The sequence below is a fragment of the Monodon monoceros genome, unplaced genomic scaffold (assembly GCF_005190385.1).
Source record: "Monodon monoceros isolate NGI ecotype Baffin Bay Population unplaced genomic scaffold, NGI_Narwhal_1 Super_Scaffold_13, whole genome shotgun sequence".
In the NCBI taxonomy this organism is placed as follows: domain Eukaryota; kingdom Metazoa; phylum Chordata; class Mammalia; order Artiodactyla; family Monodontidae; genus Monodon; species Monodon monoceros.
In genome coordinates this window covers 48,395,093-48,418,790 of record NW_021703769.1, presented here as the reverse complement: position 1 = coordinate 48,418,790, position 23,698 = coordinate 48,395,093, and the positions used below count along the sequence as shown (strand labels likewise).

The following is a 23,698-nucleotide window of genomic DNA, read 5'->3' as shown; positions in this document are numbered from 1 at the left end:
TTTTTCTTATAAATTTATGGGTATAAAACACGTAAAAATATTTTATATGTAGTCAGTAGAATGTAAATAACAATTTGGTGTCAACTACCATCCCCATTAAAAATCTGCTCCTTAGGGAATTTCCTTTAAATTGTCTTCCCATTCCATAACACCCCAGAATTTTGTCCTAATGTTTCTTATATCTGAAAGCCTTTTGTTTTTTTCGTAAGATGTACCTTTGCTTCAGAATACATTGAAACCTTTAGAATTTAAGTATTCACTTGATCTAGAAGTCATGTATTGTCATTGCAGTTATGAGCAGTATATAGTTGATAGAACAACCCAGCTAAGTTACAGATTTTGATAAATAGCTGCTAAACTATCAACAGAAAATGTATTTGGAAGTGCACCTCTTAACGATAAGGAAGGTGGGAGTTGTGTGCCCTAATCAGAGATGACTTCACTCCCAGTGGTACTGGAGGTGTGCACCCGCCCTGGGCTGTGCACCCCCTGGGCCATGCTCCAAGGTGGGTGCAGGGTGAGAAGAGTGAGGACTTTCCTCAGGTGGGGGAACCTAGTGTTTTAGGGAGTGGGGAGGGTTTGGGAAGGAGGTGATGCCAGCCCACAGGCCGGTTCTCGGCCTCTCCTTGTCCTGGCCACGCCTTCTCTTCCTGGGGCCTGGCTCCCATCCGAACTGAGATTTAAGGTCACCCTTTATGCCCTCTCGGGCCTTTGTCTCCTGGCTCTAAGTTCCTCCCCCTCAGGGCCTTCCTCTCAGCAGCGTGAGGGGGGGCATTGAAAGGCTCCGAGTTGATTTGGGGGTGCTCTGAGCTAGCCAGTGGATGGTGCTCTGGCAGGGGGGTTGCTAGGCCACCTCCTGCCTGTCTGCCTTCCTTGTCCACTGTGCTCGCCATGACCCAGCCTGATGGGACGTGTGGAGCTTGCTGTCCCCAGGAAGCCCCGCCAGCACCCCGGGACAGGCTGCAACTTGGCAGGGCAGATTGGCTCCCTCAGCAAGATGGATTCGGTCAGATACATGTTTTCTCTTTTACATGAAGTTTGTGGAGTCTCCTTGGGGTAAAAAAATTAAATTTATGAATTGATTTGAGCAATATGATAAAATTTCTGTGACTTAGATGTACAGCACTTAGGATATGTAGTTTGTCACTGAACTTGTAAAATGAGAAAGCGTTTTTTTTTCCCATGTATTTTCCATTGTTTAAGAGGTTTTATGAAGAATGTGTTCCTGTTTCCTGAGTTTCTCTTAGGTTCTTAAATTGCCAGTATTGAGGTCACATAAAGGTGCTTTGTTCAATAATGTTCACTCTAGTGTGTGACTTGTTCCTCCCCCATCTTCCTATTTTTTGTTTATTTAGAAAACTGTGGCTGAAAAGCAGGAGAAGAGAAATCAGGATCGGCTGAGGAGGAGAGAGGAGAGGGAGCGGGAAGAACGACTGAGCAGGAGGTGAGCACATGCGACCTGAGGACACCCCACTTCTTCCTGGCAGCACTGCATATTTACTGCCCTTGACAGTTGAGGTCTGCCAGTTACCTGGGTGGCTCTTAAAAGAAAAATAAGCAAACATATAGCACGTTCGGTCAAGCGAGGTTCTGGCTGGTCCAGGAGGACCTGTGTGCACAGCTGTGTGGTGTGGACAGGACACCCAAGCCGCTCGAGCAGCTGTGGCCACCTGATGCTTACCTAGAAAGATGTGGACTCCCTGGCAGGGGTGGAGGGGGACCTGTCACAGCACCTCCTGTGGAGCAGCCCTTGACCAGCAGGACAGGCAGGAACTGGGACACCAGAGAGGAACATGCTCTCACGCCGCCATGCCTGCTGTGGGTAGGACCCACCAGGGGCGGGCTCCGGTGTGGGCCCAGGCTCGTGGGTGGTAGGGTGGAAGCAGAGAGAACGTGAGCTAGCTGGGGTCCAGGCCAAGGAGGTGGCAGTTTGAACCCTGTGAGGGCCAGGAGGGAATGATGTGTTCTGGGGGTGGAGCTGATAGGATTTGCTAGTGGACAGAGCGAGTTGTGCAAAGGGGGAGTGGAGCTGGCTCAGGGTTTCTGACCAGGAGTGGCCGCTTATGGCGGTGGGGAGACTGGGAATGGTGTGTTGGGATGAGGAGGAGGTGGGGAGGAGAATTTGGCTGTGGCCGTATTTGAGCCTAAGAGACATCCCTTCAGCCTAAGAGACATGCAGGTGGAGACAGTGGGTCTGGTCAGAGTTCAAGGAAGAGGCTGGAGCGCCGAGTAACCACGCTCTCATATTGGGCACAGAAACTGGGCTTTCCTGGAGGAATTCCTTAGTGAATAACTCAGGACAAATAATCCTTTATTGTATCTTTTGTGTTTCTTTTCATTATTTTAACTATCTAACAGATTCTGATTATAAATAGACTCAAAACAGTGTAAAAATATATTAAGTAAAAAAGACACAGAGGTGACGACAGTCGCTGGACATGTTGTGTGCATGGGTATATGTGGAACCCTCCACATGTGAGAGCTTCCCATAGCAGCTGTGCTCTTGAAGGCTACACAAAGTCCCTACTATGATGTAATTAACTATATCCTTTTATTCTCCCACCTTCACCCCTTTTGTCCACCCCCATTTCCCTTCCTCTGGCAACCACCAGTCTGTTCTCTGTATCTATGGGTTTGGGTTTTTTTCGATTTCACATATAACTGAGATCATACAGTATTTATCTTTTTCTGTCTGACTTATTTCACTTACCATAATGCTGTCAAGGTCCATCCATATTGTTACACATGGCAGGATTCCATCTTTTTTGTGGCTGAATAACATCCCACTGTATACGTACAACCACATCATCTTTATCCATTCATCTATCAGTGGACACTTAGGTTGTTACCATGTTTAAGCTACTGTAAATAATGCTGCAGTGAACATGGGGGTGCAGCTATCTTTTCAAGATTGTGATTTCATTTCCTTTAGGTAAAAATACCCGGAACTGGAATTTCTGGATATTGTAGTTCCATTTTAATTTTTTGAGGAACCTCCTTTCTGTTTTCCATAGTGACTGCACCAATTTACATTCCCACCAACAGTGCACAAAGATTCCCGTTTCTCTGCATCCTCACAAACAAGTGTATTTCTTGTCTTTTTGATGACAGCCATTCTGACAGGTGTGAGGTGATATCTCATTATGGTTCTGATTTGCTTTTCCCTGCTGAATAGTGACGTTGAGCAATTTTTTATGTGCCTGTTGGCCATCTGTATGTCTTCTTTGACAAAATGTCTATTCAGGTCCTCTGCCCATGTTTTTACCTTTTTTTTTCCCCTTCTGTTTAGAGTTCTTTTTGTGTTTTGGATATCAGCCTGTTATCAGATACATGATTTGCAGATACTTTCTCCTGTTCAGCAGGTTGCCTTTTCATTTTGTTGATGGTTTCCTTCACTGCGCAGAAGCTTGTTAGTCTGATGTAGTCCCACTTGTTGACTTTTGCTTTTGTTGCCTTTGCTTTTTATGTTTTTTAAAGCCTTTGCTTTTTTTTTTTTTTTTTTTGCGGTACGCGGGCCTCTCACTGTTGTGGCCTCTCCCGTTGGCGGAGCACAGGCTCCGGACGCGCAGGCTCAGTGGCCATGGCTCACGGCCCAGCCGCTCCACGGCATGTGGGATCTTCCCGGACCGGGACAGGAACCCGCGTCCCCTGCGTCGGCAGGCGGACTCTCAACCACTGTGCCACCAGGGAAGCCCAAAGCCTTTGCTTTTTTAAAAAATTTTTTGATTAAGTTTTTATGAAACTATTTTTGAACAAGTAATCTAGTGACCATCTTTGTATGAGTTTGAGGGTTTATAAAATTCCTTAGAATTCCTGGGATAAAGGAATATAATATATAAATATTGGTAGGTGTTACAAAAATTGCTTTTCAAGAGGCTTTGTCAGATCACCCTCCAGCCACATGATGTGTGAGCATCTTTTGTCACTTCCTCCTTGAGCACATGTTGGTGGTGATCTTGTAAATTTCTGCTTGGAATGAAATGAGACCTCATTGTAAAGTGCATTTCTTAGTTGTTGGTTGTATAATGTTTCCCAGGGAGCTCATGTGACACTCACTGGCAGTGAACCTGTGTTTGCAACTTGGGTGTCCTGCCCAGCCCTGCACCTGCCATGTGACTATCTGTGTAGCTGAGGTGGTGTCCACTGTGAAGAGTTTGCAGAGCCACTGGTTCAACTCAGTGCAGCATGGACCCCTGGGTGCTGATCTCTGCGTTCTGCTTCCAAGCAGCTGGGGCTGGAGGCGGGCCTTATAGCAGGTCCTCTGGGAAGTTGGCCCTCCTTCACCACGTGAACTTGAGGCACCTCCCCTCAGCTGTAAGGGATGGAGCTGTTTTTGGGAAATTGTTCATCTTTTTTTCCATTTTAGGTCTGGATCAAGAACCAGAGATCGCAGGAGGTAGGTTTTCCATTTATGTGTTCTCAGTGAGATGTTCTTTTCTATGTGCACTTAATACTTAACCTTTATAGCTTCACAGTTACTATCTGGTGGTCAGGTCTGGCTCATGAAGGGCACAGGACGTGGGTGAGACTCCAGTCCCGTTTGTAGCTGGCGTTGGCTGGGGCTTAGTGCAGCGTGGGAGTGGGGACCCACTGTCAATGAGAGGGACAGTCAGGGCGCTGCTGGGGCCTGCTGGGCAGACGGGAGTTTCCTGGCCAATGTACAGGAAGCGTCAGCGGGAAGGGTCTGGCCGTAGTTACCAGAGAGTAGTTGGTAGGATTATTGTGAACCCAAGTTGTAAGTTTATGGGAGGAGGGGAGATAACAGTAAAGCATCAGCAGAACATCTGCTGCAGGTCGCGCTCCCGGGACCGGCGTCGGAGGCGGTCAAGATCTATCTCCAGAGAGCGGCGGAAGTCGTCCCGGTCCCGGTCCCGAGACAGACACCGGCGCCACCGAAGCCGTTCCCGGAGCCACAGCCGGGGCCACCGCCGGGCATCCAGGGACCGGAGTTCGAAATACAAGTAACTACTCTGACTCCTTCAGTAGCTGCGTCCAGGAGTGAACCCTTTCTTTGTGTGCCAGGGTCTGGGGGTCTGTCATCTGTGGGACAGAGTGTTAGGGCCTTGAGGAGTCCTGAATGGGGCCCAGGGCACTGAGAGCCCTAAACCGAGGGCAGCAGATGGCTTCAGGGCTGGGACGGTTGAGAGGCTGAGGAGGTGGTCGCACGTGGGCATGGCCATGCTCAGGGGCTGCACACTCACTGTCACTTTGGTACACAGAGCCCCTGACTAGGCCCTGCTTACCTCTGTTGTGGTTTTTTAAAGGAAAAACAGCAACAATAAAAAACACCACTAATGATCATATTCAGAGACGACCACTGTTAGCTTTGGTGTGATGAATTTTAAATATCTTTTTTTCCATTGTGTTTTTACATAATGGATCGTATTCCATGTGTGGACTCTTGTTGTATTTTCCTTTGCAGTGTTCACATTATAGTGAAAGCTTTTCCTGTTACTAGAAACCTTTGCAGATGTCACTTTCTAGTGGCTGCCCAGCCCTCCCTGGGCAGTGGGTTGGGCACAAGACGGCAGGCCTGGCACCCTCTGGTCTGCTAGGGCCCTTCCAGCCGTGGTGGGTCCTACCCTTACCTGGCCTGATGCTGAGGGTCCAAGGTGTCAGTGCCTGAGGAGCAGCCAGGAGGGAGGGCCAGCCCTTGCTGAGCCTCTGGTTCCTGTTTCCCAGGTTCTCCAGAGAGCGGGCCTCAAGGGAGGAGTCCTGGGAACGCGGGCGGAGTGAGCGGGGGGCCACCGACTGGAGGCTCGAGAGCACCAATGGAAAGACTGCGTCACGGAGGTCGGAGGAAAAGGAGGCCGGCGAGATCTGAACCCACGCCCAGGCGCTGTAAATAGTCCGATACATGTTTGACACAGCCTAACGTTACCCTTTATATTTGCTGAATACAACTCATCTTTTGTAGTTTACCATTTCTATTGTTTTGGAGCTAGCTGTGAGTTTCTCGAGATGTACAGAGTTGCTCCTGTGTTCTGGGTTATGTCAAGTGGGAATAAATAGCCTGACAGACTGCTTCCTGACGGCCGCGGTGCAGTCTCTCCTGTCCCTGGTGTGCTAGACTTCGCCGTGGCTTCCACAGGTTGGGGGACACACCAGGGGTCATCTGACTTGAGCTTAGAAATGTGACTTACGTTGGACTCCCCTTTGGCTTTTGGCATATGATGTGCTGTGCACCTCCAACACCCAGACTGGCTGGGGCCGGATGTGCCCGGCCGTCTGCTCTGTGGGCTCCACATGTCTTTCTGAAGTCTGAGCTGCGCTCTTACCGAGGACTGCCTGTCTGGTTTGTGGTAAGCAGCCTCAGCATGGCACTCGAGCTCAGATGAACTACAGGTTCCCCCTCTTGGAGTTACTTAGGGCCAAGAAAGACCCGTGCATAGTATCTGCATGACAGCCACGAGGTCTTCAGAGGGTGGCGTGCTGACTTTGGGGTCAGGTGTGGTTTGACTCACCCTTGGGGGGCCTGGTGGTGTTACCCACTCTCCCTCAGCCCTTTTGCACGTATTGCTAAAGTGAGCCCTTCAGAAAAGTATAACTGGGAGCTCTTTTCTTGTTTTCACTTTTGTGGGGGTATTTTTGGAGGGAGCTTCTGGCTGGGCCAGAACATGCTGGAACATAACCCTGCTCACAGTGGGAGACCACTGGGAAGCCAGGGGTGAGTATCTGTCTGATAGGTGGGTGGAGGTGTGCCCTCCCAGGTGGGAAGTGGATACAAGTTGGCAGAAAGCCTGGGTCGGGGGCGGGGCAGGGGGTGTAAAGGTCTCCTGGGAGGGTAGAGGCAAAGGGGGTGAGGGCTATGGTCATGGGTTCCCGACTCAACGGTGTAGCCTGGCCTGTGACGGTGGGGGCTGGACTGAGCGGGAAGCCGGGGCAGGGCTGCACAGCTCCTCACACCTCCATTCGTCACCTCCGGAAGGGATGTTTTGGGGTTTTGTCCTGTTTTTATTGTCGTGCAGTACACATACGTTTACCACTGTAACCATTTGTGTGTCTACAGTTGAGTGGCAGTCACTGTGGTGGCCACTGTCCGTAGAGAGGTGGTTTTGAAGAGGCAGAGGGCAGATGGTGTCCCTGTACTTAGGAGGTCTGGGGTCCCAGCCAGAAAGCAGGTGGCGCTGGGGTCAAGACGCCCAGGAGGGCCTGGAGGGCGGCTTCTGCTCCCCTTACACCTGGACGCTCACCAGTCAGTCCAGGACGAGGCAGTGGGAGCCCTTGCTACCTGGCTCTTCCAGCCTCTGTGCTGGAGGCACCCGCCTGCCCCTGGCACATCACAGGGCCTGAGAGCCTGGTTTCCCTGACCCCTGAGCCTTGGGTTCTCCGTGTTGGCCCAACTCCTGGGCATAGGAGTGCAGCAGACCGGCCGTGGCCCTCTGCTCTGGATGGGCAGAGGAAGAGGTCAGACTGGTGGGGGCAGTGCACAACCCAGGACACCGAGGCTGCTCTGAGGACGCCACAGCGCACCCTGGGTGGGTTCCAGCAGAGGGCCTGGTAGGTGGGTGGAGGACCCAGAGGGTGCTGAGAGGAGGGGACTGGGGCCGGAGGGGGCCACCTACCTGAGCCCCCTCACTCCTTGTTAAAATACTGATGTGGGGAATCACTCATTTAACAGGGAAGAGCAGGGATGGAGGTAGGGAGATGATTGCAGTCCTAGCAGAGAGTTGGGTCGGCCCAGCCAATAGGTGCAGATGCTTCCGGGGCCCATGGTGATGGTGGGCCCTAGGCCCCTGGGGTCAACCCCAGGGCTCTGTGGTGCCCTCAGACCCTCCCTGTCACCAAATTCTCAGGGACTCCCACACACACACCATGCTTCTGGCCACTGGCAGGGGTGGGGTGTGGCATGGTGGTAGCACCTTGTGCAGGTTGTGGAGTCTCCTAAGTGCACGGAGGCCGCAGGCTGTTGGGGGGGCAGGGCTGTTTCGGCTGCTCTCCCCTTTCTGGGGATCTCTAGCCAGGCCCAGAGCTACAATCTAGGAAAGGGAGGGCTGGAGGATCTGTGCTGGCTCTGCTGCTGCGTGGGAGCCCATTGCATCCAAGGCAGCTCCCAGGCCCTCGCTACATCATGTGGATACAGGGATATCCTCCCAGGATGTAGCTGGGTGCTCTTGGTTGGGCCTGGGGGCTGGGGGGCCGTGTCCAGCCATGGTTTGTGTGATTTGGGGAGGGGGTGTGCGCAAGCAGTGCCTCTGGTGGGCCCCCTGCCTGGGAATGGGATGGGGGCCACAGTGGGGCTTAGAACCCACACGTGGTCCTGCTCTGGGGAGACTGGGTCAGCTAAGTGGTTTTTGGACTTTATTGCATGTCATTGTCATCTGGAGGACTTGTTAAAACAGGTGGCTTTCCCCACCCCCACCCCCTGCAGACTTTCTCTTGGTCTAGGGAGGGGTCCAAGAATGTAGACTTTATTATTTTTCAGGTAGATTTTTTTGATTGAGATAAATGCTCCTACCATGAAGTTCAACATTTTAACCACTTTAAAGCGTATGGTATAGTGGGTTTTGTATATTCACAATGTTGTGCTGTCTAGTTTATTACTGTGTAGCTGTAGAACATTTTTATCACCCCAAACCCTGTACCCATTAGCAGTTACTCCCCCTTCCCTCTGGCCCCAGCCCTGAACAACCACTAATCTACTTTCTGTCTCTAGAATCACACGATGTGACCTGTGACTAGCACCTCTTACCACTGAGCGTGGTGTTGGAGGGTTCATCCACCCTGTAGCCTGTATTGGTATCAAGAATGTAACAGTTCCTTGGGCTCCTGGTGCTGCTAGTCCGGAACACACTGAGAGCTGGACTGGGGGCAGCAGGAGGGGTCCCCGACAGCTGGGCCACCAGCTGCAAACCCTCAGTGGCATATCTCTTGGGACATGAACTGAGCTGCTGTCCAACTCCTTAGAGCAGGGCTTCAAGCTCTTGCCACCAGGGCACATGCGGAAAATAACACTTGTTCTGTTTGGACCGGAGGAGAAGAGGGTTGAGTCCTGTCCACAGTTGCTGGCACATTGTATTCCTTTATGTCCACTGCACAGGCCCTAAGCCCGGCCCTCAGACAACCCTTCCTCCTCCCACACCCCTGGGCATGCTCCAGCACAGGAGGCTTTGGTGCCACGTGGCCCTGGGCGCGGGGTCACAGGCAACAAAGCTGATGGCTGCTTGAGGACCTACACATCTGCCACCAAGTGCCAGTGATCCCTGGTCGGAGGCGACCCTCCACCCCCTGCCCCGGGGCACCTGGGAGTCCACTGGGAAAGCCCGAGGGGTCCCTGGGGGTCCCTGCGTGTCCTGAGCACCCACAGCTCTCTGGCGCTTTCCGGCCTCTTCTGCTCTTCCGTCTTCCCCTCCCTGGGGCACCTGCTCCCCGCCCTCCATGGCTGGCTCCCTTCCTCGTGTCATCCCCACAGCCTGGCCTGCCTGATTTCCTTGCCCATTGTCCATGGGGCTGGGGGTGCCCTCCCAAGGAGGTTGTGCGAGGAGCACTGTCCTCACTGTCCAGGAGAGAAGTCGCGAGCGGCCAGCCAAGGTGACTTCCCCCACCTGGATCCCGACCACCTTCATATTATAATTTTTATTGAGATGTAATGGACAAATGTTACGTTTCAGGTGTAATGATTTGATATATGTATATATTGCGACATGATTTTTTTCTTGTGGTGAGAACTTTTAACCTCTACTCAGCAACTTCAAACATATAACACAGTATCATTGTATATATAGTATGATGCTTATAATTACATAATAATGTGATATATTACAATACAGTATTGTATTGTCCCGGGCCTCCTTCTGAAGCTGCTAGTGCCTCCTTTGGAGCCCCACCGAAGTTCAGCCTGCCTGGGAATCCAGGCCAGTCAGCCCCAGGCCAGGCCCAGGCTCTGTACAGAAGAAAGCACAAAACACTTTGTTTAGAGAACGAGGAGCAGGCCCTGCATGTGCACCCAGGTCCAGAGATAGGACATCTCCAGCTCCTGGGAGCCCCCATCTTCCCCCACAATCCCTGTCAGAGGTCTCTGCTCTCTTTGAAAATCACTTACCACGAACAACACACATTTATTGTCCCACCGCTTCTTAGCATCAGGGTTCCCAGAGCTGCAGTCAAGGGGTGTCATCTGAGGCTGTACTGGGGAAGGGTCCTCCCCAGCTCACCTGGTCGTGGCAGCAGTCAGCGGCTTTCCAGCTTTGGCAGGAGGCCCTCCACAGGGTGGCTCAGGGCAGCGGGTGAGGGAGAGGGTCTCCTAGCCAGACAGGCAGCACCTCAGTCCTGGGAGTGCCTTCCCATTCCCGCCCCAAATCCTGTGGGTTAAAAACAAGACAAGTGGTGGTGGGGGGGGAGCGCGGGCGAGAGAGACATGGAGACAGCAAGTGCTGGAGAGGGTGTGGGGAACAGTTACCACAGAGCCCAGCAGAGGTCCACTCCTTGAGACACACTTGGGAGAGCTGAAAGAGACTCAGAAATCCTTGTACAAGCGTGTTTATGGTATTCACAGTAGCCAGAAGGTGGAAACAACCCAAATGTAACAGATACAGGGGCAAACAAAACCCAAAATGTCTGTTCCTACAATGAGATATTGCTCGGCCTAAAAGGGACTGGAATTCTGATGCATGTCTAACATGAATGAGCCTTGAAAACCTTATGCTGGGTAACAAGCTGGACACAAAAGACCATGTACTGTATCCATTTCCATGAAAAGTCCAGGATCAGTAAATTCACACAGACAGTAGGTGAGTGACTTTCAGGGGCTGAGGGGGGAGAGGCATGGAGGGTGACTGGTAATGGACACAGGGTTTTCTTTCAGAGGATGAGAAAGTTCTGGAACTAGATAGAGGTGATGATTGCACACCATTGTGAATGTACTAAACACCACTGAATTGTACACTTTAAAATGGTTGAAATGGTAAATGTTATGTGTATTTCACCATATTAAAAATAAAAAGCTTGGGGGAGGGATGGATTGGGAGTTTGGGATTAGTAAATGCAAACTATTATATGTATGTATAACTGAGTCACTGCTGTACACCAGAAACTAACACAACGTTGTAAATCAACTATACTCCAATAAAATAAATTTCAAATAAACAAAAAGCAAAGCCACACTCAAAGGGAGGTGACAACACAGGGGGAGAACACCAAGAGGTGGGGTTACAGGCTCCACTCTAGAGTCTGTCCCCATCATTGTTATTAGTGACGCTTGTTTTTACTCTATTTGTGCCTTTTGTCTGAAAGTCCTTTGTCGGATCTTTATCCTTTGGATTAGTTAAGTCACATAGTCGGTGTAGTTAACAATGTTCTTGGTTTTGTTGACACTGTCTTTTGTGGGGGGCTTTCCATTTGTCATACCCATTCTCTTTCCATTTTTGCCCCTTTTTGGGGGGATTGTTTTATTTTAACAGTGTTTTTCACTCTGTTAGATTGGAAGTCATATGCTCTATTTCTATTCTTTCTATTCTTCCCTTAGAATTTTACAACATGCATACTTGATATGTTGTGGCTGGCTGAATGATAGCCTCCAAATATATAGAGGTCTTAATCCCTGGGACCTGTGAATATTCCTTTATATGGCAAGGGGATTTTGAAGATGTGATTAAGTGAAAGATTTTGAGATGGAGATGATTCTGGATTATCCAGGTAGTCCTAATGCAGTCACAAATGGGAGATGGAGATTTGGCCACCAAAGAAGGCCGGGTGCTCCTGGCTTTAAAGCTGGAGGAAGTGTCCAAGAACCAAGGAATGCAATTCTAGAAGCTGAAAAGATGAGGAGAGGATTTTCCCCCAAAGCCTCTTGAGGGGCATGGGCTGCGGACATCTTGATTTCAGCGTAGAGAAACTGATTTTGGGTGTCTGCTCTCTAGAACTGTAAGAGAATAAACTTGCGTTGTTTTAAGTCACTGAGTTTTTGTTATACCAGCAATAGGAAACTGAGTCTAAAGTTAATGAAGACATTGTTTGCATGACAGATGGTACAAGGACTTAAGAGGACTTGAGGGCTCTGAACCCCTTCTTGCTTAGTATCGGCGGGTGTTTCGCGTCTGTGTAGGGCTTTTTGGTGTTTTTTTTGTTTTCTTAACTCCATAGACATCATAACTTTACATACAATCAGTGTTTGTATTTACCAGTGTTTTTGTTATTCACTCTTCTTACAGCTCAGACTTCTCCTGAAATATATCCTTCAGTAGAGTCAGGACAGGGTGGGGCAAGTGAGGCACCCGAGGCATGACATTCAGGGAAGAGCTGGGAAGCTACTTCCCTGGTGGTCCAGCGGTTAAGACTCTGAGCTCCTAGTGCAGGGGCCATGGGTTCTATCCTTGGTCAGGGAACTAGATCCTGCATGCCACAACTAAGAGCCTGTGTGCTGCAACGAAGACCCGGTGCAGCCAAATAAATATTAAAAATTTTTAAAAAGGAAGAGCTCCTGCTTGGTGTTGTGCAGGGTCTTGCGGTCTTGATAATTGATTCTGACTTAATTTTTAAGTTCACTAATTCTATGACTGTTTTAAGGTTATCCATTGCATTTTTTTTTTTTTTTTTTTTTTTTTTTGCGGTACGCGGGCCTCTCACTGTTGTGGCCTCTCCCGTTACGGAGCACAGGCTCCGGACGCGCAGGCTCAGCGGCCATGGCTCACGGGCCCAGCCGCTCCGATGCATGTGGGATCTTCCCGGACCGGGGCATGAACCCGTGTCCCCTGCATCGGCAGGCGGACTCTCAACCACTGTGCCACCAGGGAAGCCCCATTTTAATTTTTGATGGTTATATTTTTCATTTCTAAAAGTTCTTTTTCATATGTGCTGTGTGACTTATTATATTTTATGGTTCCCTGCAGATATTTGAAATCTTGTCTTTAATTTTCTGAACAAGCAAAGTTGTAATTGAATCTGACACTTCGGCAGGTCCATTCTGCTGACTCATGTATCTGCTGGCTTTCACGCACGGTGTCTTCTTTCCCCCTGTGCCTGGTGAGTTTGCTAGTCCTGGCCCTTTGTGGCCTATGGTGATTTCTTCAAGGGAGGATTTGTTTGCCAGGGGTCGATGAGGGAGTCCAGGATCATTTTACACAAAATTCACAGCCTGGAGATTTTGGTAAGGGGAGGGCCCCTCTGGTGATATGAACTTGGTCTGCAAAGCCACAGGTATCAGCATGTGATTTCAATTTATCAGGGCATTGTTTTCCCTTTTCTGCTGAACATAAGGGTTTTTTTGTTTTTGCTTTTTCTTTTCTTTCTTTCTTGCTCGTTTTTCCTAGTCCCTGTGTTTGGGGAAAGGATACCCAGTGGGGTATCCCTTTAGGGCCCCGGGTTTATGGGGAGAAGTCACCTTTTGGGTACGTCACCTTATACTGGCCCTTTTAACCTATGAGCCTGTAAGGAAAAAAAATCCCAACTCAAGTTTGCTAGTTTCGGCAAGTACATCAGAACCCAGGTGGTATATAGGTGCTGTGACATTTCTGAATTCTCACATTTACTTGGTTTTTGGTCTGAAAATTCCTTATCATCTTGCTTGCCCTTTGTGCTGTTGAGAAGATGAAAGGCATCTTATCCAGTATTTTAAATTGTCATAAATAAAGCTGTAGCCTCTTTTCTTGCCAGGTTGGAAATGGCAGCACAGAGCAGGCAAAGCCTTGGAGCATGACAGGGCCCAGAGGCCTGAAGGAAGGGTTGGGTATATTTCGAGGAGAGACTCCCCCCAAGAAAGACAGAAAAAAATGGGCAAAGGCGTCAGGTCCACAGACCTGACAAAGAACAAACACCACCCTGGGAAAGTGGGTGATTCTACAGAGAAGTCAAGATGGAGCAAGCAGCGTTCACCTTCACAAGTAATGAGCTAAATGAGGGCTGCGGGGTGGGGGGTGCAGGCTCTCGCCTCCTGCTCACGAAACTCAGGAGGGCAGTTTTGGAAATTTTATCAAAAAGCCATAGCAATGGGCATACCAGAAATTCCACTTCTATAAAAATCCCCCAAGGAAAATTATGTTTGTGCATAGAATTTTTGCTACAAATGCTCAGGGCAAGGTTTTCTGCAAATTAATTGTGAAAGGGCGAAACACATGCACATAAATGAATAATCACTCATACCGCCATCACTTTCCTTTTCTGGGATTAGGTCAGGTATACTGACAGCTGTCTTCTCTGCCTCCCTAGTCCCACGCCCATGAACTGCTGCCATCACTTAGTGTGTGTTGTTTTCAGTTTTCTTGTGATTATGTCAATATGAACCTGGATTTATTCTCTACAGTGACCTGCTGTGTATTTTGTTCCATGAACGTCTTGGCATTGTTCACTGTCTGTGCCCAGAGGCTGACCTCCCTGTGTGCCTCTGCCATAATTTTTTTAAAAATTTACTTTATTGAAGTATAGTTGAATTACATGTTAATTTCTACTATACGACAAAGTGACTTAGTTATGTGTACATATACATTTTTTTCATATTCTTTTCCATTATGGTTTAACAGGATATTGAATGTAATTCCCTGTGCTATGCAGTAGGTCCTTATTGTTTATCCATCCTGTATATAATAGTTTGCATCTACTAACCCCAAACTCCCAATCCATCCCTCCCCCATCCCTGCTTTCCCCTTTGGTAACTATAAGTTTGTTTTCTATGTCTGTGCGTCTGTTTTTCTTTCACAGATAAGTTATTTGTGTCATATTTTCGAATCCACATATAAGTGATATTATATGGCATTTGTCTTTCTCTTTCTGATTTACTTCACTTAGTATAATTTCTAGGTCCATCCAGGTTGCTGCAAATGGCATTATTTCATTTTTTTTTTATAGTTGAGTAATATTCCATTGTATATATGTACCACATCATCTTTATCCATTCCTCTGTTGATGGACATTTAGGTTGTTTCCGTGTCTCGGCTGTTGTAAATAGTGCTGCTATGAACACTGGGGTTCATTTATCTTTTTGAATTATAGTATTGTCCAGATATATGCCCAGGAGCGGGATTGCTGGTTCATATGGAAACTCTATTTTTAGTTTTTTTAGGAACCTCTAGACTGTTTTCCACAGTGGCTGCACCAATTTACATTCCCACCAACAGTGTAAGAGGGTTTCCTTTTCTCCACATCCTCTCCAGCATTTTTTATTTATAGGCTTTTTTCTTTTTTTTTTTCTCCGTACCTCGCGGCTCTTGGGATGATCCCCGACCAGGGATTGAACCTGGGCCACAGCAGTGAAAACACTGAGCACTAACCACCTCACCGCCAGGGAATTCCCATGTTATTTTTAGACTTTTTTATAATGGCCATTCTAACTGGTGTGAGGTGATACCTCATTGTAGTTTTGATTTGCATTTCTCTAATTCGAGATTTTGTGTATCTTTTCATGTGCCTGTTGGCCATCTGGCCATCAAAAGAGAAATGTCTTTTTAGGTCTTTTGCCTATTTTTTGATTGGGTTGTTAGTTTTTTTGTTATTGAGTTGTATGAGCTGTTTGTACATTTTGGAAATTAAGCTGTTGTTAGTCACATCATTTGCAAATATTTTTTCCTGGTCCGTAGGTTGTCTTTTCGTTTTGTTTATGGTTTCCTTTGCTGTACAAAAGCTTGTAAGTTTGATTAGGTCCCATTTGTTTATTTTTCCCTTTATTTCTATTGCCTTGGGAAACTGACCTAAGAAAACATTGGCATGATTTATGTCAGAATGTTTTGCCTTTGTTCTCTTCTAGTTTTATGGTGTCATCTACTTCGAGGAGTTTTATGGTGTCATCTACCATAATTTTTAAACTTTTCTCCTATTGATGAATGTGTTGGTTGTGCACCATATTTTTTTCTTATTTTCTTTTTATTTCTCTGCTCTGATAAACAGATCTGCAAAGAACGTCACTGTGCATACATCTTCATGTGTGTGCCTGTTTTCTGCAGGATAAATCCCAGAATCAGGACTGCAGGCCTAGAGAATTTGCACTTTTTGGATTTAAAGGGTACAACCATCATTTGCAGATATTTTCTACCATTCCGTGGGTTGTCTTTTCATTTTGTTTTTGTTTATGGTTTTCTTTGCGAACGCTTTTGAGTTTAATTAGGTCCCATTTGTTTATTTTTGTTTTAATTTCCATTACTCTGGGAGATGGATTGAAAAAGATATTGCTGCAATTTATGTCAGAGTGTTCTGCCTATGTTTTTCTCTAATAGTTTTATAGTATCTAGCCTTACATTTAGGTCTTTAATCCATTTTGAGTTCATTTTTGCATATAGTGTTAGAGAGTGTTCTAACTTCATTCTTTGACGTGTAGCTGTCCAGTTTTCCCAGCACCATTTACTGAAGAGACTGTCTTTTCTCCATTGTATATTCTTGCCTCCTTTGTCATAGATTAGGTGCCCATAGGTAGGTGGGTTTATCTTGGGCTTTCTGTCCTGTTCCATTGATCTATATTTCTTTTTGTGCTGGTACCATACTGTTTTGATGACTCTAGCTTTGTAGGATAGTCTGAAGTCAGGGAGCCTGATTCCTCCAGCTCTGTTTTTCTTTCTCAAGATTGCTTTGGCTATTTGGGGTCTTTAGTGTCTCCATACAAATTTTAAGATTTCTTTGTTCTAGTTCTGTAAAAAATGCCATTGATAATTTGATAGTAGATTGCCTTGGGTAGTGTATTCATTTTGACAGTATTGATTCTTCCAGTCCAAGAACATGATATATCTTTCCATCTGTTTGCGTAGTCTTCGATATTTTTCATCAGTGTCTTATAGTTTCCAGAGTACAGGTCTTGTCTCCTTAGGTAGGGTTTATTCCTAGGTATTTTATTCTTTTTGATGCGATGGTAAATGGATTGTTTCTTTAATTCTCTTTCTGATCTTTTGTTGTTAGTGTATAGAAATGCAACAGATTTCTGTGTATTAATTTTGTATCCTGCCACTTTACTGAATTCATCGATGAGCTCTAGTAGTTTTCTGGTGGCATCTTTAGGATTTTCTATGTATAGTATCATGTTGCCTGCAAACAATAACAATTTTACTTCTTCTCTTCCAGTTGGGATTCCTTTTATTTCTTTTTCTTCTCTGGTTGCTGTGGCTAGGACTTCCAAAACTATGCTGAATAAAAGTGGTGAGAGTGGACATCCTGCTTGTCTTGTTTCTGATCTTAGAGGAAATGCTTTCAGCTTTTCACTGTTGAGTATGATGTTAGCTGTGGGTTTGTCATAAATGGCCTTTATTATGTTGAGGTGTGTTCCTTCTTTGCCCACTTTTTGGAGAGTTTTTATCATAAATGGGTGTTGAATTTTATCAAAAGCTTTTTCTGCATCTAATGAGATGATCATATGATTTTTATTCTTCAGTTTGTTGATGTGGTGTATTATACTGATTGATTTGTGGATACTGAAAAATCCTTGCATCCCTGGGATAAACGCCACTTGATCGTGGTGTATGATCCTTTCAGTGTATTGTTGGATTTGGATTGCGAATATTTTGTTGAGGATTTTTGCATCTATGTTCATCAGTGATATTGGCCTGTAATTGTCTTTTTTTGTGGTATCTTTGTCTGGTTTTCATATTAGGATGATGGTGGCCTCATAGAATGAGTTGGGGAGTATTTACACCGACAAAGGATTAGTCTTCTAATTTACAAACAGCTCATGTGGTTCAATATCATAAAAACAAAACAACCCGGGCTTCCCTGGTGGCGCAGTGGTTGAGAGTCCGCCTGCCGATGCAGGGGACACGGGTTCGTGCCCGGGTCCGGGAAGATCCCACATGCCATGGAGCGGCTGGGCCTGTGAGCCATGGCCACTGAGCCTGCGCGTCCGGAGCCTGTGCTCCACAATGGGAAAGGCCACAACAGTGAGAGGCCCATGTACTGCAAAAAAAAAAAAAAAAAATCAAAAAATTGACAGAAGACCTAAATAGACATTTCTCTTGGCCATACAGATGGCCAAGAGGCACATGAAAAGGTGTTCAAAATCGCTAATTATTGTAGAAATGCAAATGAAAACTACAATGAGATATCACTTCACACCAGTCAGAATGGCCATCACCCAAAAATCTACAAACAATAAATCCTGGAGAGGGTGTGGAGAGAAGGGAACTTTACACTGTTGGTGGGAATGTAAGATGGTGCAGCCGCTGTGGAGGTTCCTTGAAAAACTAAAAGTAGAGCTACCATATGACCCAGCAGTCCCACTCCTGGGCATATATCTGGAGAAACACTTGGTTCGAAAGTATACATGTACCCCAGTGTTCATAGCAGCACAATTCACAATAGCCAAGACACGGAAGCATCCTAAATGTCCATCAAAAGATGAATGGTTAAAGAAGATGTGGTACCTATATACAATGGAATATTACTCAGCCATTAAAAAGAATGAAATAATGCCATTAGCAACAACATGGATGGACCTGGAGATTATCGTACTAAGTGAGGTAAATCAAACAGAGAAAGACAAATGTCATATGATATCGCTTATGTGCGGAATCTTAAAATGATACAAATAAACTTACAAAACAGAAGCAGACTCACAGACTTAGAGAACATGGTTACCAGTGGTAAGGTTGGTGGTGGAGGGATAGATAGGGAGTTTGGGATTGACATGTACACACTGCTATATTTAAAATAGATAACCAGGACTTCCCTAGTGGTGCAGTGGTTAAGACTTTGTCTTCCAATGCAGGGGGTGCGGATTCGACGCCTGGTCAGGGACCTAAGATCCCACATGCTTCGTGGCCAAAAAACCAAAACATAAAACAGATGCAATATTGTAACAAATTCAAAAAAGACTAAAAAAATGGTCCACATTAGAAAAAAAAAAAAAAAAGAATTCACCTGCCATTGCAGGGGACACGGCATCGATCCCTGGTCCGGGAAGATCCCACATGCCGTGGAGCAACTAAGCCCGTGTGCCACAACTACTGAGCCTGCGCTCCAGAGCCCGAGTGCCACAAATACTGAAGCCTGCACACCTAGAGCCCGTGCTCCACAACAGGAGAAGCCACCACAATGAGAAGCCCGTGCACTGCAGCGAAGAGTAGCCCCTGCTTGCCACAACTAGAGAAAGCCCGTGCACAGCAAAAACCCAATACAGCCAAAAATAAATAAATATAGATAGATAACCAAGAAGGGCCTACCAAAATATGTATATATATATGTAGTTGTGAGGCAAATTTGGTTATATTAATGAGTTCTGTAGATGAACAGAGGTTGATTTGGTCATTGGAACATCCTGATGATGGGTGAATTTTGAGATTGTCTTTCCCTCTTATTCCAGAATAACTTTTTGTGATAATGATGAATTATATACTGATTTTTTTTTTTTTTTTTCTGTGTCAGGTCTTAGTTGCGGCACACAGGATCTTCATTGAGGCATGCGGGATCTTTCATTGTAGCGCACAGGCTTCTCTCTAGTGCTGTGAGGGTTTTCTCTAATTGAGGCGCGCGCAAGCTCGGTAGTTGCAGTGTGTGGACTTAGTTGCCCCATGGCATGTGGGACCTTAGTTCCCTGCCCAGGGATCAAACCTGCGTCCCCTGCATTGGAAGGTGGATTCTTTACCACTGAACCACCAGGGAAGTGCCTATATACTGATATTTGATGTAGATTTATTCCTAGGTAAAGAAATAAAAGAAATTTAATATATATTTTTTGTAAATTTATTATTTTTTATTTTATTTTTGGCTGTGTTGGATCTTTGTTGCTGCACGCGGGCTTTCTCTAGTTGTGGTGAGTGGGGGCTACTCTCTGTTGCAGTGTGCGGGTTTTTCATTGCGGTGGCTTCTCTTTTTTGTGGGGCATGAACTCTAGGCACATGGCCTTCAGTAGTGGCACATGGGTTCAACAGTTATGGCTCGCGGCCTCTAGAGCACAGGCTCAGTAGTTGTGGCACATGGGCTTAGTTGCTCTGCAGCATGTGTGATCTTCTCAGACCAGGGCTTGAACCAGTGTCCCCTGCATTGGCAGTCGGATTCTTAACCACTGTGCCACCAGGGAAGTCCAAAAGAAATTTAATATTTTTTAAAAAATAAATAAAGGATACAGCCCGCAGTGTGCTGGAACCTGCTTGTATTGGCTCAGGTTAAGTTGTAGGAATTTTGAGAGCTTGTTGTTAAACACAACCACTATTAAAAATTAAGTTATAGTAATTTACAACTAAATAGGTCATGTGAAAAACAGGTAATAAATACTGAAAGCCAATTACTTCCTAATTATGTCACTACAGTTTACTATCATCTATGTTTACATCTTTTGTATCTGGACAGTGGAAATATGACACAATGGCAGCTACTATACATCTCTTCCTTTTTTTTTAAAGGTGAAACCGAATCACTCCTTTTTTTTTTTTGCCAAGCCATGCAGCATGCGGGATCTTAGTTCCTTGACCAGGGATTGAACCGGCACCCCGCTGCAGTGGAAGCACAGAGTCTTAACCACTGGTCCGCCAGGGAAGTCCCTATATATCTCTTCCTAATTTCCCATTCAGTGATAACCTGTTTGATAGCCTGAATCAACCATGATGGCAGTAGTTACATCACGGAAATTGGCCTATGCTACAAATCAGTTCCCATTCCGTTCTTCCTGAGTGCCAGTTATTTAAATATTTACCAGCCCACAACTGAATTACCCTCCCAAAAGGTTATACTAAAACTTCCACCAGGAGTGTATTTGATCTTGCCTTTTTAAATATTTCCATGACAGGTGTCTTGTTAATGAGCATTTTAATTTGCATGTCTTTATGTATCTTTCTTTTTGTTGTTTTTTTTTTTTTTTTTTAATTTTTCGGTACGCGGGCCTCTCACTGCTGTGGCCTCTCCCATTGCGGAGCACAGGCTCCGGACGCGCAGGCTCAGCGGCCATGGTTCACGGGCCCAGCCGCTCCGCGGCATGTGGGATCTTCCCGGACCGGGGCACGAACCCCCGTCCCCTGCATCGGCAGGCGGACTCTCAACCACTGTGCCACCAGGGAAGCCCTCTTTATGTATCTTTGCAAATGTCTCTTGGTCATTGGTATACTATGAGTTGCCTGTTTGTCCTTTGGCTTATTTTTCTATTGGGTTGACTGGTGTTTAAAAAAAAAAAAAAAGTAGAGGGGGTGGGAAAGAAGAATTTGGGTCTTGTAAAGAAAAAAATAATAACCCTTTGCTATTTGTGGCAAATATTTTTCTCCCAGTTCCTCTTTTAACTCTGTTTATGGTGTCTTTTCCTCCCATACCAGGTTTTTGCTCTTTATATCATCCAGTGTGTTCATTTTTTCCAGTGACACTTTGAGGATACCATTTCTTAAGAAAATCTCTCCAAGGAACTTCCCTGGTGGTCCAGTGGTTAAGACTCTGTTCTTCCACTGCAGGAAGCATGAGTTCGATCCCTGGTTGAGGAACTAATATCCCACATGCTGCACTGCACGGCCAAAAGAAAAAAAAGAAAATCTCTGCAAATGTGCCCAGAAGGACCTGGAAGACTTACATTACATGCTACCTTGTCACATGTCTCTGTGGGGCTGTTCTGCCTGTGGGTGTTTGCACCTGTGTGTGTGTGTGGTATGTCTATTCCCTTTTTATTTTTTTTTAAATTAAGTTTTTGCTGTGTTGGGTCTTCCTTGCTGCACACGGGCTTTCTCTAGTTGCAGTGAGCAGGGGCTACTCTTCGTTGCAGTGCGCGGGCTTCTCATTGTGGCGGCTTCTCGTTGCGGAGCATGGGCTCTAGGTGTGCGGGCTTCAGTAGTTGTGGCACGTGGACTCAGTAGTTGTGGTTCGTGGGCTCTAGCGCGCAGGCTCAGTAGTTGTGGCGCACGGGCTTAGTTGCTCCGAGGCATGTGGGATCTTCCCAGACCTGGGCTCGAACAACCCGTGTCCCCTGCATTGGCAGGTGGATTCTTAATCACTTTGCTGCCAGGAAAGCCCTCTATTCCCTTCTTATCCACTGTTTCACTTTCCATGCTTTCAGTTATCCACAGTCCACCCAAGTCCAAAAATGTTAAATGGAAAATTCCAGAAATAAACAATTCATAAGTTTTAAAATGTGCATTCTAGTATTGTGAAGAAATCTCCGGGTGTCGCACTACGTCTCGCCTGGGATGTGAACCATCCCTTTGTCCGGTGTGTACCACCCATTTGTCACTGAATAGCCCTCTCTGTTATCAGATGGACTGTCCCAGCATCTCAGTGCTTGTGTTCAAAGTGACCCTTATTTTACTTAATAATGGCCTCAAAGCACAAGAGGAGTGATGTGCCAAAGAGAAGACCTCAAGTGCTTCCTTTAAATGAAAAGCTAGGGCTTCCCTGGTGGCGCAGTGGTTAAGAATCTGCCTGCCAATGCTGGGGACACGGGTTCTAGCCCTGGGCGGGGAAGATCCCACATGCTGCAGAGCAGCTAAGCCTGTGCACGCTACAGCTACTGAGCCTGCGCGCCACAACTACTGAAGCCCGCATGCTTAGAGCCTGTGCTCCACAACAAGAGAAGCCACCGCAATGAGAAGCCTGTGTAACGCAACGAAGAGTAGCCCCCGCTCTCTGCAACTAGAGAAAGCCCGCACACAGCAACAAAGAGCCAACACAGCCAAAAATTAACTTTTTTATAAAAGCTAAAAGTTCCAGACAATAAGGAAAGAAAAAAATCGTATGTTGAAGTTGCTAAGATCTATGGTAAGAACGAATCTTCTATCTGTGAAATTGTGAAGAAGGAAAAAAATTCATGCTGTTTTGCTGTCGCACTTCAAACTGCAAAAGTTACAGCCGCAGTGCGTGGTAACTGCTCTGGTATTGAGATGGAAAAGGTATCAAATTTGCACGGCAAGATATTTTGAAAGAGAGACCACATTCACATAGCTTTTATTACAGTACATTGTTATCGTTGTCTTATTAGTTATTGCTGTTACTCTCTTACTGTACCTAATTATAAATTAAATTTACTATAGGTGTGTACATATGGGACAAAACATAGCATGCTTCGGGTTCAGTACTGAGGTTTCAGGCATCCACTGGGGGTCTTGGAATATATCCCTCAGGATAAGAGGGGACTTCCATCTGTGCATGTCACACAGGTACTCTTGGATGGGACTCCCATGCCCTCCATTGTTCACACAGTTTCCCCATGTGTCAAGTGGGGAGTGAAGGAATAATGGATGTGCTGAGCCCACTGGGATACACAGGCAGGTGCAGCAAGTGGAGTAGTTCTCCGAATTTTTTAAAGGAAGACGCTCTAAGATCTGCTTCCTGAGAAGTGTGGCATGTGGGCAGGGCTCTCTGCCGGCTCCCTGGTCCGCCCTGTCCGCTGCAGGAGCCACCTCCTTCCACCAGGTCCAGAGTCTGGCAAAGGTGCCTTTGACCCCAAGCCTACCGGTTACCCAAAGTCCCCAGCACGTTCCGGAGGCGCAGTTACGGTCCGCGCCAGCAGGGGCGCCGGTCCCTAATTTTCTCCCAGGCTGTGCCGCGCGCTTCTAGGTGGATCTGAGGTGTCCGAAGTGGGCAGCCCGGAGGAGGGTCCGGCCTCGCCAGCTTGCGACCATGACCGCCACCTGCCACCCCTTCCCGAGTGGCCGAAGCCCCGGGTCTGCACCGCTAAGTGGTCGCGCCCAAGGGCATGGCTAGTCGGGGTTTACCACTTGGGATTTGGGACCCGCTGTCTAGACTTGCCTCAAGCTGCCGGGGTTCGGGGGGCGTCCTGCTGGGATCTGACAATTGGTAGTGTGAGACTCAGGCTTCCTCAGACCCCTACTTCATTTAGGAGGGGCGCCCCCGCCCCCTGTCAGGCCCAGGGCGCGCTCCCCTAGAG

At 46.9% G+C, this 23,698-nt stretch overlaps 1 protein-coding gene across 3 annotated transcripts in view; it reads left to right on the top strand.

The window, feature by feature from the left end:
• Positions 1-6,055, top strand: part of LUC7L (LUC7 like) — a 30,388-nt gene extending 24,333 nt beyond the window's left edge. The window contains exons 7-10 of one of the 3 annotated variants that reach the window (XM_029220048.1): positions 1,356-1,444; positions 4,367-4,396; positions 4,794-4,961; positions 5,683-6,055. In XM_029220048.1, the coding sequence (XP_029075881.1) occupies positions 1,356-1,444; positions 4,367-4,396; positions 4,794-4,961; positions 5,683-5,824 (429 nt within the window). In that variant the 3' untranslated portion in view covers positions 5,825-6,055. The remainder of the gene's footprint in view (positions 1-1,355; positions 1,445-4,366; positions 4,397-4,793; positions 4,962-5,682) is intronic. The other 2 variants (XM_029220047.1, XM_029220049.1) reach the window with 2 other exon arrangements.
• Positions 6,056-23,698: the final 17,643 nt, after the last annotated feature.